The following is a 17,303-nucleotide window of genomic DNA, read 5'->3' on the forward strand; positions in this document are numbered from 1 at the left end:
TCCATATTTTAGAATATTTTCTCTAGATAGTTTTTCTTTTATTAAAGAAAAAATATTTTTCTGCTTGAAGTTTTCTTCTGGTTTTAAGGTAAAATCTACCTTTTCTATATGATCTATTAATACATCTGCCATAAAACCAGATGAATCTTCTTTTTTCATGCTAAATTCCATTATGAAATGTAAAAATTTAAATTATTTAAAATATTTAAAAGCATACATGACTTTGTCTTGGATTTTTGATAATTCTGATCTTTCGATCCTTTGGAATTTGAAATAATCTTTCGATTATTGATACTGAAAATTTAAAATCTTTCGATTTTGTTATGACAACCTCAAACCCTACGAAGCCCTTTCCCACAATGTTTTTCACAAACTAAAGGTACTTACTTCATTGATTTTAGTTGTACTTACAAGTGAGCATCGAGACTCTTATTTATAGGAGGAAAGGACTTACAGAGTAGGTCACATGTCACTTTCCTTCCAGCTAAAAAGAAAAACAAACAAAACACGCAAAAGAAAAAGTAAAAGCATTATCACATAAGGTGATAAGGTTTTTATCTAAATGGACCCCATCTGACTCAGATGATAAGGTTCCATTATTACAATTTTATTCCTACGGTCATCTACATGACGCATGTTTAGGCTTTTCCTTCTACCTTATCTTCAGGTACTGTGATTGTCGGTATTTTGTCTTCTTCTGCCGACACTTTCTTCTTTGCACACCATTTATATGAGTGCCCTTTGTATTTTGAAAAGTATTGGCAACACTCCTGTTGTACTTCATCTGGAATTTGGTAAAGAGCATTCTCAAATCTTGAGAATAGTTCTTCATAATGAAGTGTTTGCTTGAGGTGTTCCTCTGAAACCTTCCTCTTCGAATCACAGACCATAAGGCAGGTTTCTGTAGTATAGAGGACCTTATAATTAATAATGGTAGAACCATATCTAATAAGGTTATCATAAAAACGTTTCATTTGATAAATGAACGAATCTACTGTCCATCCAATACTTTTTGAATTTGGAGGTAGATAAGTTTTATTTGAAATTCCTATTTTGATGACTGTTCTTGGTTTTACAACCATAAAATTATTTTCTTCAAAAAAGCATGGATTGGTTTGTTCGAACTGGAGATATATTTCTCTTCCTTTAGCAAGGAAGTCATTAAATCTCTTTGTTGTATCACCAATTTCTTGGAATCTACGACCTTCTCCTTCTTCAAGATACACGGTCTTAAGCATTCCATAATCATAGAATTCTTTGAGCAATTCCTTGGATATTCCTGGAACTGTATTAGCTTTTACCCCATATATGGTATTGACTGGGTAAAAGCAATTCCTTGGGGCATGAATTCTTTTTAGGATATTTTTTCTTTCTCCTAAAATATTTTTGTTTATTAAACTTCTTAGGAAATTTCCTTTTCCTTCTATATTCTGATCGGTCAATCTTTCTAAAGACCTTCCTTTTTCTTTTTCTAGGTTTTTTACAACCATAACTTCCTACTTTATCTTGTAGTTTATCACAACAAAAGTTTATTTTTGCATCTCTTTTAGCAATTTTATTCATACATTGTTTAGATACCCATTGTTTTAATGTAGTTATTCTAGCTCCTAGGGTATTCTCCAATCCCATTTCGTTATTTTTTTTCATCAAAAATTTCTTGCATCTTTATTCCTAATCCCCTTGGGAGTTTATTATAGAATAAATTTAATAAATTATATTCTGTTCTTTTTGTTGGGTGAATACCATAGTAATATTCTTCAAATTCACATATAAATGGATCTATTTGACACATATCACAAATTTTTAAATTAAAAATTTTATGGATTAATGTGTTTTCTAATTCCTTCTTAGCATCGATACTTTCATATCCTACAAATTCTGCTCTTAAGATTTGGTATATATAATCTACAGTTTCATTTCCCGTAGATGGTAATTTTGAATCTGGATATTCATGTATGAATTTCATTGCATTTCCATATGTTTTAGTTTTAAGATAATTAAAGATATCTTTTGGGCTGAAGGCTTTTAATTGGACATCTATTTGAACATTTATTTTATGTTTTCGATACCATTCTCTTAATTCTTTTCCTTTGTCTGTAATAAAATCAAGATTAAGCACATCATCCTCTTTCTGTGAATTTACAATTGGAATATATTTTGGTGGTATACTCTTATATTTTCTTTCATTTATTTTTTCTTGTATTATCTGTTGGTCAATAAATTCATCTTTACCTTCACGGCGTCCTCTTTTACGTCCTTGTTCTGATGATTCTGCATCATCAGCTTTAACAAGTCCTACTTGTGGATTTTCATCGAAACTCTCAATTGAACTGTCTGAATCGAAATCATAGATGAATTTATTTTCATCTTCTAGTTCTTCGATATTTTTATTCTTTTCACTAATGTCTAAAGTAGCCATTAGGGTTTGTAATTCTTGCAGCTGGTTAGCTATTTCTTCCTCTGTTTCGTCCATTTTAATAATTAGGAGCAAAGAATTGTGTTTGTTGCGAGGGTTTTTCTTTTACCTCATCTTCCTCCCTCTTAAAAAGAAGTTGGAGATCCTCCAAAGTTAGACTTTTATCTTTCTTAGGTAAAAGGCTTATTAGATCAATTAGACCGTCTATCTTTATGCAGAGTTTTTCATCTAACTCCTTTTGAATATTTTCTATATTAAATAGTCTTTCGTCGAGTTTTTCTTTGAACTCTTTATCTATCCAGTATTCTGTTGAAGTTTCTATAAAAGAAACCATTTTCTCTAGTCGCTCTTGTAAAACAACTATTTTTTCATAAATATCTTGTATTTTTTCTCCTAATCCTTTATTAGCCATGTAGGAATTTTTGTACTTTTATGCTCAAAAGATTTGCGAAATTTTCATATTCCCAGTATGTGGAATAATCATTTTCAATTATTAGAAACCAATATGCTGTTTCTCTTAACCAATTAATTTGGTTTCTTACTCTAATTATATTATTATAATTAGGTTCTAATATGAATGGTTGAGGTATTATTTTTCCAAATGGATTTATTAATCCATCCATAAATTATCTAACTAATTTTTTTAAGGTTTTCTCTTAACGAATCAGCTAATTCTATATTTTCTTTAAAGAGAAAATAATCAAAATCTTCTCTCAGGTAGTACCGAGCTGTTTCTTCGCACCATCTAATTTGTGCTTTTACTCGAGTATATCTAAAATAAATGGTAATAGAATCATTTTTCCTTTTGGATTTATTTTATATATTCTTAACTTTCTAAGTCGGCTTTTGTAAGAACTGGTTTTAAAAGATTTTGACATGTGTCAAAATTTTATTGGCCAATGGTACAATGGTACCCAACTGCTATGGTACGTAAGTATTTTCCATTAGAATTGGCCGATAAGATAAGAAATAGAATAGGTGAGATGTACTCAGTATCCATGGTCTTGCATATGGCAAGCTATGTCACATGGCAATCCTCAAACTTTTCCCCTATTAAATCACTATGGTACAACTTCCGAGGAGTGTCTGTTCTCCCAGTAAGACTCTTACTTTACACTTTGGGTTGGGACAAAGACAGGGCAACTAGCAGATGATGGTCAAGCATGTTTCCCTATAAAATACCAAAATATTAATGAAGATAGGTGGTTTAAATAACATGCTTCAAGACATGAAACAATGATCCTCGATGTCAATGTTAGCAATTTGGCCGGGTAACCCAAAATCACGATTAGTGTAGCTTTTACAAAGTCAATGTCATTAACCATATTTTGCAAACATGCATTGAGATTTTCCATTTCTTACATCAATCAGGTTCATGATAGAACAGTTTTTAAGAAGAGAGGAGAAAAGAAGCTCACTTTGAAGGGCCAAAGAGAACAATAATAGCCGATATAATCACATGTAGAGCACGAATGAAACACCAATAGCATTTAGATTGTTTTTAGTATGTAAATTCAGAGCATATAACATGAAATATACTCGAGATATACTAGTTGTCCTTGGTATATTACACGAAAAAACTAATATCAAAATTAGCACCTAAGTTGTTGCATTAAACCGTATAAATCAATATCTAGACATGGAAACCGTATTCGATGTAGACACGTTGATACTAGTAATAATTTAAGAAAATAACATAATTGAATGTAATCACAAGTGTCAGTGTTGTACATGGACACATATTGCACACCAGACACACCTTCGATCAGAATTGTATGTGTCATAGAGATTAGACCTATAAAGTATTGTATATAGTTATTAAACCCAAAAAAAAAACAACGTAAATTAAAAAAAGAACAAATTTTGTTGGCTAAAAAATTCCCCAATTTAAAAAAGACCTATAGAGAATTAGCATATCTAAAAGAGGAAGGAAAAACCAACATAAAGAAGACACATACTTTGTATTTCTTTGATGCACCTATAAAGCTAAAAGGAGAACAAATCCAAAGCTATAAGCAGATGCTCAAGCCAGTTGGTACTAGTCATACAAACTTGTGCACAAAGTCTTCTCTAGTCATTCTTACTTTCTTACATTCCTCTTGAATCAAGATGCACATCATTATCCAAATCAATTTTTAAGAATCTAATCCAAACTTTGCATCCCTCCAAATTCACCAATTGAATTATTATCTATATGGCCCAAATGTTCATCCACTTGAAAAAAAAATCATACATTGAAAAACTCTTAAAGCAATCATCACTGATATCAAAATTATCAATGCATGATAAATCCAACTCATCACATACACCCTCTTCAACTTGCACAACATCACGTGTCTGTGTTTGTGTTCCTTCTGATTTAGCATCTTGGATTTCACCACCCCCAGGGTCTATCATATCAGCAGGCTCATCCTTTGTCTCTTGTTATTAGTTGGAGAGGAAACTTCATAACACTTATGACAAACATCAACATTATTGTTCATATTGACAGGTATCTTTCGTATCTCAGATGTTGTAGGAGTTGTTCCCTCTGAAGAACAACTGCTAGCAGCAGCCAATGAAGAATCCTTCAAAAATGCCTTAATAGAGCTATAATATGATATATGTGGGAAGTTGAGGCAAGCAAAAGGACCATACATGGCACTAGCAGCATAATCATAAGCAAGAGCAGTTTCTTGAGCAGTAAGAAAAGTACCTAACCAAAGTTTACTACCTTTTGGTTTCCTAATCTCATCAACCCAATTCCCCCAAGTCCTTTGTCTAACACCTCTATATTTATTCTGAGTTTTGAGGTCCTCTTTTCCCTTTCATACACCCTTTCTTTGAACCTTTTGCCATGCTTTCCGCTTCAGCTTACCATCATCTTTATATAGTTTCTCATTGTATTCCTTCCACTTTGCTAGAATCTCAGCCACAGATTTAGTCCCTTTTTTTCTAGTCCAAGTTTTATTTTGATGCAGATTTCGAACATTTTGCGTAGTTTCTTGATCTTTGGTGCCACTGGTTGAAGTTCGTAGCATTATCATCATACTTTAATGATCGAGCATTTAGTATATGTTAAGTATGATGAAATACTAGATTTCAAAGTGTTTTTGTTCAGTACAGAGAATGGAAAACGTAGAATAATCATCAGACTCTTACAATCTACCATTTCGTTACATGTAAATTCATGATAAGCTTGATGTTAAACTGTTTTTGTTCAGTCTAAAGGTTGTTGAATAAGGTATAATGGACATGTGTTGAAGGCAAAAGTGTGGCTAGTGCTGACTTAAATTTTCAAGTGAGGCATATTTAATCCCACATCGCCCATATGAGACACAAGGTGTGTTTGAAGTCTATATAAAAACAAGGTTTGTTGAGTAATTGAAACCATCTTTGCGCTTGGGGCAATGACGCAGCTAATGAGGTTATAACCGAGGCACGTCTATTGCTGGTTGAAAACTATTTCCAAACCCCCTCTTAAGCTTGGGGCAACTCAAGCCTTCGAGAATTTCTGGAAGGACTCCTTTTGGGGTAAAGTCCTACAATCTTAGTTCAAACATTACTTTTTAAGGCTGCACCATTAAGCCTATTAAATTATGGAAAATGTAATTGGTTTGAAATTATTTCATAAATTTGTTTTTTTCTCTTTCAAATCTCGGTTTCCTGATAGGCTTTGATGTTTCCAAATTCATCAATTGTGCAACAATTGTGTGTTTACATGTGATTTTTTTTTTTTAACTGCCTGCTTTTATTAAACCAATGGTGATAGTAAATCAAAAGCCTCAATAGCATAAATATGAGGGGTTTCTTCAACCCAAACAAAATCAAAAGAAGACATAATAGCAAATTTAGCTAAGAAGACAACGGCTTGATTCGCAACATGGCAAATATGAAAAAAATATCAAGTATTGAAATTTGATGGGAGTCTTTGCAATCTTCAGCTCTTGCTCTTAAATAGAGCTCAGTGTTGGAACTCGTTAATAGCGGCAATGAGATTAAATGAGTATTATACTTTTAAGCTTGAGGAACAAACAAGTCCTTCGAAAGCTCTATCCCCTTTAACACTGACTTGCCATATGCCACATCTGATACTGTTAAGAGCGGCATACACGAGCAACCTGCAGCGACAACTACTCCCCCTGCGTCGTAGCTGTCAGCCCCCATTTGCCATCCTTATTAAGCCCTGCTGCAAACACATTAAGTTTGAAAAATCACTTGTGGGTGGAGTCCATCTAATATTAGACAACCGGCACCCAAGCCCAACTACTCGTGACCTTTGTTTTGGTTGTGCTTTTTATATAAAGATTATGACGCAACTTTGCTGATATTAATCAAAATATATAGACCTGTTGTTGAGTGCAACTTAGATAGTGTTATCTAAGTCCCACATCGGAAGTTTTATAGTCAATGTTATGGAGCATGAGTTATAAAAGAGAATTGTGTGATTCATTGTCACATACTTACCTGGATGGGGTCAATGGGTGATCAAGAAGGCCTATGGCCTAGGCAAGTGACCTTCATTGCACTTTGAAGGGGTGCTAGTCTAAGGTCTACCCAAGTGGTGGAGCCTACATCGTAATTTGTTGCTGTGGGGGTTTGCGTTCGCGCGGCCCCTCTCAATTTTAGTTTCAAACTTGAAATTTTGAGTTATGATTTTGTACCGCCATAAAATGTCGAGATACAACATCCACCATTTTTTAATTGTAGGTTGATTAAGTGAATTGTCTCCTAAAAAAGCACTCTATTACACGAGTAACATATCTTTGTAAAACATCAAGGATAGTTTATAGAAAGAAAGAATTAAAGAATCAAAGATATCAATATCAGAGTAGAATCTTGGAGAAAATTAAGGCAAAAGCAGAGTAGAAAGGAGAGAAAGAATTAAGGCAATCAGGTGAATTTTCTATAAAAGAAAGGAGAGAAAGAGGAAATGGGTTCTTGGAATGAATCTTGGAAAAAATATCAAAGATGTTTGCATGTCTGATATTTTCTTACTACAAACAACAAAGAATTTGAAAATATAGTTAGATCAGATTTAATGAACTAGAGACATTAGTGAAATTACACGAAAGTGTTGAGAGACATCAATGTTATTCTCCTCTTTGTTCTTACATTCCTTCAAGGCATGTCATCTACATTTACAATAAGACATCAGTCCAATCTTTCAATATAGATATTTAATCCACTTCTAACATCTCAGAACCCCAACAAAATGGAACCCTGGATCCTATTGAAGTTTTTATTGAGTTTTTCCTTTTATAAAAAAAACCTTACAGCGTATAAAGCACTGATACATACATGGACACTTGACAAGACAATGACACGTCGACAATGGAGAAAATTACATAATTGAATGCATGTGTCAGTGTGTCAGTTTTGGACTCAAAACATGTATCGAATACCGAACATGGCTTCGATCAGTAGTGTCGCTAAAAAGGTTACAACAACTCAACTATTATATTGAGCATTTCATACTACTAAGTGTAAAACTTAGATATCGCCATTCGCCAACAAGTTGGGCATTGTCGTAGACCACATTGAATTCACCTTTCAAATGTTCATTTTAAACTGTGCACTTTTCTAGAATATGCATTTTCTCAAAGGTTTACTTATCAAAGGTTCATTTCACAAACAGACATATTTGAAAATAGGCTACCTTGAAAATATATACAAGAACCAAGTCATGTCCTACTAAGTGGGATCGGCTACATGAACGTTCCCTTTCATGATTTGGACCTTTATGAGGTGCAGCCTCTACATTATCCTCTTTAACCACTTAAAGAGGTTTTGGAGGAAGAAAAAACACAGAATTTAAACAAATTTATCAAACCGCTGTAGAAGTAAAGCATCTTGCAATATAACGAAGACTCAAGAAGGAACAAGTTAGCATGGTCTAAACCTAAAGCAGGGTCGATAAAAATGCTCGATGGAGCAAGGTCCACAAGTGTGACCCCTTTTACTGGTATTAACCATAGTACATCACTTTGACTTGACACATCCATTTTGAAGGTAGTAAATTTTCTCCACCCTTAACGAAAAATTTCTTGTATATACATCTTAAAAAACTGTTAATTATCTTGTTCAGTAATTTGTCTTTTGAAAGTACATTTTTAAAACTACATAAGGTTTGGTTTTGGAGTGAGCTTTTAAACTGACCAAACTCTAAATATCTGCAGGTACCATATAGACTATATGATTATATAAGTCTTATACCATCCTTAATTAAGATACTTCTCATGTGTAACCTCTTGGTCGCATAAATCATACTAATTTGAGTGTTAGAGTGTATAAGGATACACCACCACTATCGGACACCATCGCGTCATGAATTTCAGGCATACCAACCAGTTATGGTCTCAAGGAATTGTTCTTCCACATCTCTGTGGTTTTCCCTTCCTTGCATCACTTTCAGGTTCACAACAGAACAGTTTTTAACATGAAAGGAGAAAAGTGCTAGATCCCTTTGAAAGGCCATAGAAAACAACAGCCAATATAATCACAAGAAGAGCACCAATCAAAAACAGTAACAAAATTTGAGAATATTTTCATACATAAATTCAGAATGTATAAGTTTTTGTTACTTATTTTGTCTCTAAACATAAATAACAGCAAGGATAAAGCTAATTGTCCTCTAATAACTAATGTAAAAATCAGTGCTCAAGATGCTGTATTAGACCTAGGACGTATGTGCATGAGTTATAAGGCAGTCCAAATTAAACCCAGAAAACAAACGAAGCAAAAAAATAAACGAATCTTTTCAGCTAAATTCCCCATTTTAAAAACCGTATAGATAATTAGCATATCAAAAAGAAGAAGAAAAACTAACATAAAGAAGATGCTTATTTCCTATTTTCTTTTATGCATCTATAAGCTAAAAGGAAAACAAATCTATGGGACTAGCCACAAGCAAGATGTTCAAGACAGTTGATACTAGTGAGGGAAACTTGTGCACTAAGTCTTCTCTAATCATTCTTCCTTTCTTGCATTCCTCTTGAATCGTGATTTAGATCATAATCCAAATCAAGAAACGGTTTATCTTCTCCTTCTCCATTGAAGTTCAGAGGTAATCCAATATCAACACCTGATGCTGTGTGTACGGTATGAGGCAAACTCCTTGACAGCATAGCATCTCGATTTTCCAATTCATAAAATAAGCTTGAAGCAGTCCCAACATGAGGATTATTACTCTCTTTAGGGGAACCAATTTGTCCAAAATCCAAACTTTGCATTGCCCCATATTCATCAATTAGATTATCATCTATATGCCCTAAAAGCTCATTGATTGAAAAACTCTTCTCTCCAGGGGAACCAATTTGTCCAAAATCCAAACTTTGCAGCAGCCCATATTCATCAATTGGTTTATCATCTATATGCTCCAAAAGCTCGTCTACTGAAAAACTCTTCAAGTATTCATCTGCAATGTCAAAGTTATCCATCCATGAAAAATCCATCTGGTCATTACACACACCCTCTACAAACTGCACAGCATCATGCGTTTGTGTTTCTGTTAGTGTTCCTTCTGAATTTGCATCTTGGATTTCACCACCACCAAGGTCTATGATTTCAACAGTATTTTTCATATCGACTGGTAGCTTAGCTATCTCATTAACAGCTTCAGCAGCAGAAAGCTCAGAATAACTAGACACAGTTGTTTTCCCGGATGTTGCAGGCGTCGTTGCCAGCGAAGAACAGCTAGCAGCAGCCGATGAAAAATCCTTCAAATACTCCTTAATAGAACAATAATCCGAGATATCAGGAAAGTTAAGTCGCGCAGAAGGACCATACATGGCTCTAGCAGCATAATCATAAGCAAGAGCAGCTTCCTGAGCCGTCGGAAAAGTACCTAACCAAAGTCTACTCCCACTATTAGGTTCCCTAATCTCAGCCACCCATTTCCCCCAAGTCCTTTGTCTGACACCTCTATATTTATTCTCCGAGTTTTGAGGTCCTCCTTTCCCTTTCATACACCCTTTCATTGAACCTTTTGCGGGTGCTTTACGCTTCGGTATAACATCGTCTTTACCAGCATATAGTTGCGCATTGTATTTCTTCCACTTCGCTAGACTGTCAGCCACACATTTAGTCCTTTTTCTTCTACTCCAAGTTTTATTTTGATGCAGATTTCGGACATTTTGCGTAGTTTCTTGATCTTTGTTACCACTGGTTGAACCACCATCATTGAAATCTTGAATTTGACGGTGCTTTTTTCCTTTTGTATCATTGTTAGAGGTATCCATAGCAGAGAAAGAAAGGATATAGACCAAGCAGAGAAAATATGACAGGAAGAGGAAAGAGTCTACAAACAGAGAAACCACTTAGGTGTAAACTGAGAAAAACGCTCAAGAAACTAAGGAGTAAGAGGAAAAGAAGGAAAAAAAGCAAGGAGAGAAAGAGGAAAAGGATTCTTGGAGTGCATATTGGAGAAGTATATCACAGTTACAGGATCAGATGTTTGGATAGTTTTGCATGCCTATGAGTTTTTTCTTACTACAAACAACTAAGAATTTGAAAATATAGTTAGATCAAATTTAACGAACTAGAGACATTAGTGAAATTACTTAAGAAAGTGCCGAGGCATGCATATATCAATGCTACTTTTCTACTACAGAATTTTTAGTCCACTTCTAACATCTCAGTACCCTAACAACATGGAACCTATATCCTATTTACAGTTTTTCTTTTTCGAGTTTTTCCTTTAATAAAAACAGCTTACAACAACTCAACTTTTGTCAAATAAAATAAAACTCAATGTTGTGTTCAAAAGTTATCCAACCCAGATGTTTGAACAAATAAAATTTGATTCAATTTTGATGGCTGGCTTTGAATAATTAATAAGATCAAATCCAATATAACTTATTATGAAAATTTTAGTTATCTACCATTGCATGAACCTAGCCTGAGATGTGAGTTCGAAATTTTACATCCACATATTCCCATTCATGATTTGGACCTTTATGAGGTGCAGTCTCTACAGTGTCCTCTTCAACTAAGTGCTTAAAGAGGTTTTGGAAGAAGTAAAAAACACACAGAATATAAACAACTTATTAAACCCCGTAGAAGTAAACCATCTTGCAAAATAACGAAGACTCGAGAAGGAACAATTTAGCATAATCTAAACCTGCAAAACGGTTCAATAAAATGCCCAACAGAGCAAGGTTCACAAGTGTGACCCCTTTCCTGCTGCAAATCATAGTACATTCCTTGGACTTGACAACTCCAAAAAATAGACATGACCACTAGATACGACTGACACAAAGACACGCCTTCGATCGAAAATGTCGATGCTATAGAGCTCGACACATCCATTTTGAAGGGCGTAAAAAAATAAAATAGTTATTCATCAAAGTCTCATTTATTCAATGACCAGAGTTAAACGAGAATCTATCGCTCGAAAACGGAGGACAAAAATTCGTTTATTTACATCAAGCTTTCGCGGAGCTCATTCAAAACTTACTCGAACTATTTCGCAACAGAAAATAAACTACAACAGGCTTTGTTTTGGAATGAATTTTTAAACTCACCCAATTTAAATAGCGGCAGTTACACATATAGACTCTATAATTACGCCACCTCTCACTCGCTAAATCATACTAACTTGAGTGTAAGTACATAGAGATGCATTGGCACTATTCGACACCCTCGCGTCATGAGTTTCAGGCCTACACAACCAGGTATGGTTGTTCTTCCATATCACTGATACTTTCCCTTTATTAGGCCATATAAAACGACAGCCGATATAGTCACAAACAGAGCACCAATCAGAAACCAGTAACAGAATTCCAGACTGTTTTATACATAAACTTTGAACATTTGTTTATAAAACTAAATAACAGCAATGATAAAGTACTGTACAAGAATTGCAGCATGAAAAAACTACTTGTCCATTTACATATAACATAAAAAACAGAGTACTGTACAAGAGTTGCAGCTGAAAAAACTACTTGTCCATTTACATATAACATGAAAAACTAATGTCAAAATCAGTGTCCAAGATGCTGTATCAGACCTAGAAAGTACTGTACATGAGTTATAAGGCAGTCCAAATTAAACTTAGAAAACAAACTAAACAAAAAAATAAACGAATATTGTCAGCTAAATTCCCCATTTTAAAAACCCTATAGGGAATTAGCATATCAAAAAGAAGAAAGTAGTTTATTTCATATTTTTTTTATGCATCTGTAAGCTAAAAGGAAAACAACTCCAAGGAACAAGCCATGAGCAGGATGTCCAAGCCAGTTGATACTTGTGAAGCAAACTTGTGCACAAAGCCTTCTCTAATCATTTTTCCTTCCTTGCATTCCTCTTGAATCGTGATTTAGATCATAATCCAAATCCAGAAACGGTGTATCTTCTCCCCCGCCATTGAAGTTCAGAGGTAATCCATAATCGACACCTGATGCTGTGTGTTCCATATGAGGCAAACTCCCCAACAGCTTAGCATCTGGATTATCCAATTCATAAAAGAAGCTTGAAGCAGTCCCAACCTGAGGATTACTTTCTTCAGGTAAACCCACTTGTCCAAAATCCAAACTTTGCATCACCCCAGAATCATCAATCGGATTATTATCTATTTGCCCCAAAAGCTCATCCACCTCAAAGAAATCATCCACGTGAAAGAACTCATCCACTGAAAAACTCTTCAAATAATCATCAGTGAAGTCAAAGTTATCCATCCATGAAAAATCCATCTGGTCATTACACACACCCTCTCCAACCAGCACAGAATCGTGTGTTTGTGGTTGTGTTAGAGTTTGAGTTCCCGATGTTTGTGGTTGTGTTAGAGTTTGAGTTCCTTCTGAATTTACATCTTGGATTTCACCACCACCAAGGTCTATGATATCATCAGGCTCATCCATTGGCTCTTGCTTCATTCTACTAGTTGGAGATGTAGCTTCATAACCTTTATAACAAACATCAACAGTGTTGTTCATATGAACAGGTATCCTAGGTATCTCCTTAACATCCTCAATAGCACAAACCTCAGAATGACTAGACACAGTTGTTGTCTCAGATGTCGCAGGCGTTGTTGCCGAAGAACAACAGCTAGCAGCTGCTGCTGAAGAATCCTTCAAATATTCCTGAATACAACTATAATCCGATATATCAGGAAAGTTAAGTCGCGCAGAAGGACCATACATGGCTCTAGCAGCATAATCATAAGCAAGAGCAGCTTCTTGAGCTGTCCGAAAAGTACCTAACCAAAGTCTACTTCCTCTATTTGGTTCCCTAATTTCAGCAACCCATTTCCCCCAAGTCCTCTGTCTAACACCTCGATACTTATTCTCCGAGTTTTGAGGTCCTCCTTTACCTTTCATACACCCTTTCTTCGAACCTTTAGCCGGTGCTTTACGCTTTGGTTTACCATCATCTTTACCAGCATAAAGCTTCTCATTGTATTCCTTCCATTTTGCTAGAGTCTCAGCTACAGATTTAGTTCCTTTTCCTCTACTCCTAGTTTTCCTCTTTTTCGATAATTCCAACGGCGCAAGAGAAGCATTAAAACATTGATCATAAGCAGGAGCACCCATTTTTAAACTTCCAAGTAAATCAACAGTAACACTCAACAATCTGCTAGAATAACAACAAAAGAACCAAGTCAAGAACAATCTTTAAAAATTCCTTGTAAATCAGACCCAAAACTAGGAAAAGTACAAAAACTCCAAGCAAATCAAAGCTCAAGTAGTGGAAAAGTTCAAATTCGATTTCACAATATAACCTTATTATAATAATAATAATTAATAAAACTTAATAATAAATAAATCAAACAAAAATTACAATTCCTTAGCCACCAAGTAATAGATACTGACTGAAACAAAAAATCAAACACTTGGTGGGCAAGTTTTAATTAATTAATTTTCAAGTAAAAACAAAACATTTATTCATTTTTTGTTTTTATCACTACAAAATCAAGCAGAACCCAAAACAAAAACAACAATCAAAATAAAAACTTCCCTAACAAGTAGTAATCACACAGAGAAATTTTATTTAACCTAGAAAAAAGCAGAAAAATTTCGAAAAGAATGAGTAAAATAAGAGAATAAGAAGAAAAAGCTAACAAATCAGAGAGAGAAAATCGGTGAGAAATGTAACTAACCTTAACAATAGTTGAATTTGTGAAGAAAATAACGATTTTAGGGTTTTTGTTTATCTCTTGTTTTTCTGTGAGAGTGTTTGGTTTTTGAAGCGAACGAGGTTTTTTTGTTTTGGTTTTGTGAAGAAAGAAACAACGTAATAGCGAATATGAGAGGAAAAAAAAATCTTCGATTTGGCACACAGAAATATCTATTTATAGCCTTCTCTAGATATTTCTGATATTTTTTTATTACCAAATCGGTACCGAGTGACGTGGCGTTTTCTTAGTCGTGTTGTTTTGCTTCGGTTTCCCGAACCTTGTGGCTCGAACCTTCCCGAGCCGCTAAAACGTTCTCGTTTCGCTTTCCCTTCTTTTGAGTTTTGCTCTTTTTTTATTGTGAGATGAATGTCTCCGATAGGTCCTTTTCTTTTTCAATATTTTCGATTATGACATTGCTTTGAGCTACCATGTAAATATCTACATTAGTGATTTATTTTTTAATTTATGTAAATATCTACATTAGTGATTTATTTTTAAATTTCATTTGTATACAAGTGGGACTTATACCAAAGAAATTAGGCTCGTCCGGTAAACACAACTCACTCAATTGTTAGCTGCAAGACAATATTATGTGCGAGATTGAGGTTTAAATTACGGACTCTCAATTTTTCCACATTTAAAATATATGCTTCAATAATTAAATTATTTGAAAAAAAAAATTAGGCTCATAGTCTAAAAATGCAAATGATACGGACAAAATTGTTGAAATTAAAAGAAAGTAAACTAAGTAAAAAATTATTCGATCTTTCTTGATTTAGGTCTAAAATTGAACTAGATAAAAAAAACTCAAATCATATTGATTCAATTCTCACTTTTCTATTTTGAAATGCAATGTTCCAATAAACCGAATTGATAAATTTATTATTTTTGACAATTATTTAGCTGCTTGCTAAGCGAAAATACTCATGCTTATATCTCATCACACTCACATCACATGAGTTACAACAACAAACCCCTAACTTTCACATCTTTTTTTGATATGTTACTTAAAATCGTCGTCGCTGGTGCTTCAAAAGCCTTCGTCACCACTTTATGTTTCTTCTATCATTGTTGTTATATTTCATTTGAAATTTGTGTTTTATTCTTTGTAACGACTACTATTGAGAGTGTTTGATTAATTTGGGGATTTTACTTTGCTATTGTGATAGTTTTTTTTCTTCATCTTTTAGTAAAATTTTCGTTGAGACACAAGTCGGAGGTTGTGGGATATGTTACTGAAAATGAAATGTCAGATGCATTTTATCAACAAAAAAAATCCAAGTCATAATAAAAAAATTTACGATGAAATTTCATTCATTTTTTCTATAAAGCCAAAGCATAACATAAATTAGTGCCTCTCGTGTCCTCGTGAGCTTAGCTCAGTTGATAGGAACAATGCATAATATATGCAAGGTCCGGGGTTTAAACCCGAGTACCATCCAAAAAAAAAAACTAGTGCTCTCGTTTTCTCCTTAAATGGTATTTTTCTTTGTTGCTTTGTTTGTTTTGTTTGATTGATTTGTGTTGATTTGATTACGTAGTTTATAAAAAATAAAAAAAAATGGTCAAGCAATCTAATAGTTAGAAACTCACTCTTAAAATGAATAAGTGAGATATTTGAAGTTCGAACTCTAACTCCTGTATTGTCTCTATCAACTGATCTAGACTTACTAGTTTATAAATTTTAATCCCCATGGATAGTGCTTGAAAATTGTTAATTGAAATTCGTCAGCTTAATTAAAATTTTTTTTTGCTTGACAAAAAAAAAAATGTAGGTTTTTCCCTTCATGACCACTTTATGCTTGAAAACCATTCAGAGGGTATGCTTTAAAAAAAAAATTAATTGCATTTTCAGGCAATTAAAATGTCGTCAACGTCTTTTTTACAACCTCATCTGATCCGATCATCCAAACCAAATCGTACACCATCGGTATAGTTCGCTTTAAGGTTCACTTCTGAAAAATGTTAAAAACCAATCATGTTAGGTTTAGTCGGTTTGTACTTTTTGCGACTACAAACCAAATTGAATAGTTACACCCCTAACGTAGCCACACGATCGAATTTGCTTAATCCCCTTTTTAAATTTAATTAAACGTTTATGTGTTTTATTCATTTTTGTGAAGTGGTTGATGTTGGAGTACTACTATAATCTATTATGAGTGAGAGTTTCATGACTTTCATATCACATTGAGCACTTTATCTACTCAATGTGGGAAGCTGGGTGTTTCAAACAAAAAATGTGGGAAGATGGGTGTTATGGAGACTCCATTTCTAATGCTCTCTCAAACACTGACTCTATTATTGGGTGAAACTCATGAAAGTCCCACACTTTAGAAATGGATCCGATATAAAGTAGTGAGACCTACATGAGTTTTACCCAATAAGAGAGTGAATATCTAGAGAGTGTTTCTAGTATTTCTCATGTGAGAATGTGGGAATCCTAACATTCTCGCCATCTCTAAGAGTCGTCCACGACAATTGTTACTCCATCTTCACTAACTCGAAGGTAGTCACTTGATTAATTACCCAATAATACTTTTGGGATTGGACATGTAGCGTAACCAAAATGATCCAATAACAAAAATCTAATAGTGTGTAACCCATAACATTTTCAATGATCTCAGATACCATCTTAAAAATTGAGTTGAGTCTAATTCACTCTTATTAAACCGTTAGTGCATAGAAATTATTATTTGTTATAAAACTATTTTATTTTATGAGTTTAAAAAAGATACATTGATTGTGTAAAATAGATTTACATTGTTATCCAACTAGAAATTATCATATTATTAT

At 34.0% G+C, this 17,303-nt stretch overlaps 2 protein-coding genes, 2 non-coding genes and 1 pseudogene across 5 annotated transcripts; 2 read left to right on the forward strand and 3 right to left on the reverse strand.

Annotated features, from left to right (window-relative positions):
• Positions 1 to 4,248: 4,248 nt before the first annotated feature.
• LOC146924221 (uncharacterized) lies at positions 4,249 to 5,643 on the reverse strand (annotated as a pseudogene).
• A 144-nt stretch (positions 5,644 to 5,787) lies between these two features.
• LOC146924222 (U4 spliceosomal RNA) lies at positions 5,788 to 5,937 on the forward strand. Its single transcript, XR_015012907.1, has one exon. It is a non-coding gene; the product is annotated as a U4 spliceosomal RNA (small nuclear RNA).
• A 917-nt stretch (positions 5,938 to 6,854) lies between these two features.
• Positions 6,855 to 7,015, forward strand: LOC146924223 (U1 spliceosomal RNA). The gene has a single exon (XR_015012972.1). It is a non-coding gene; the product is annotated as a U1 spliceosomal RNA (small nuclear RNA).
• Positions 7,016 to 9,172: 2,157 nt separating this feature from the next.
• Positions 9,173 to 12,129, reverse strand: LOC146924224 (uncharacterized). Its single transcript, XM_085709225.1, has one exon. The coding sequence runs from the start codon at positions 10,633 to 10,635 to the stop codon at positions 9,361 to 9,363; it is 1,275 nt and encodes a 424-aa protein (XP_085565351.1). The 5' UTR covers positions 10,636 to 12,129; the 3' UTR covers positions 9,173 to 9,360.
• Positions 12,130 to 12,263: 134 nt separating this feature from the next.
• Positions 12,264 to 14,659, reverse strand: LOC146924225 (dehydration-responsive element-binding protein 2C-like). Of its 2 annotated transcripts, none has more exons than XM_085709226.1 (2): positions 14,493 to 14,659; positions 12,264 to 13,966 (listed from the first exon to the last, which is right to left on the reverse strand). In XM_085709226.1, the coding sequence occupies exon 2, from the start codon at positions 13,924 to 13,926 to the stop codon at positions 12,673 to 12,675; it is 1,254 nt and encodes a 417-aa protein (XP_085565352.1). In that variant the 5' UTR covers positions 13,927 to 13,966; positions 14,493 to 14,659; the 3' UTR covers positions 12,264 to 12,672. The 2 variants fall into 2 exon arrangements, with proteins under 2 accessions (XP_085565352.1, XP_085565354.1); XM_085709228.1 differs by having other exon boundaries at positions 12,264 to 13,969.
• Between the last annotated feature and the right edge of the window lie 2,644 nt (positions 14,660 to 17,303).

The sequence above is a fragment of the Medicago sativa genome, chromosome 5, assembly GCF_051527215.1.
Source record: "Medicago sativa cultivar Bolivia chromosome 5, Bolivia_mono, whole genome shotgun sequence".
NCBI classification, from domain to species: Eukaryota; Viridiplantae; Streptophyta; class Magnoliopsida; order Fabales; family Fabaceae; genus Medicago; species Medicago sativa.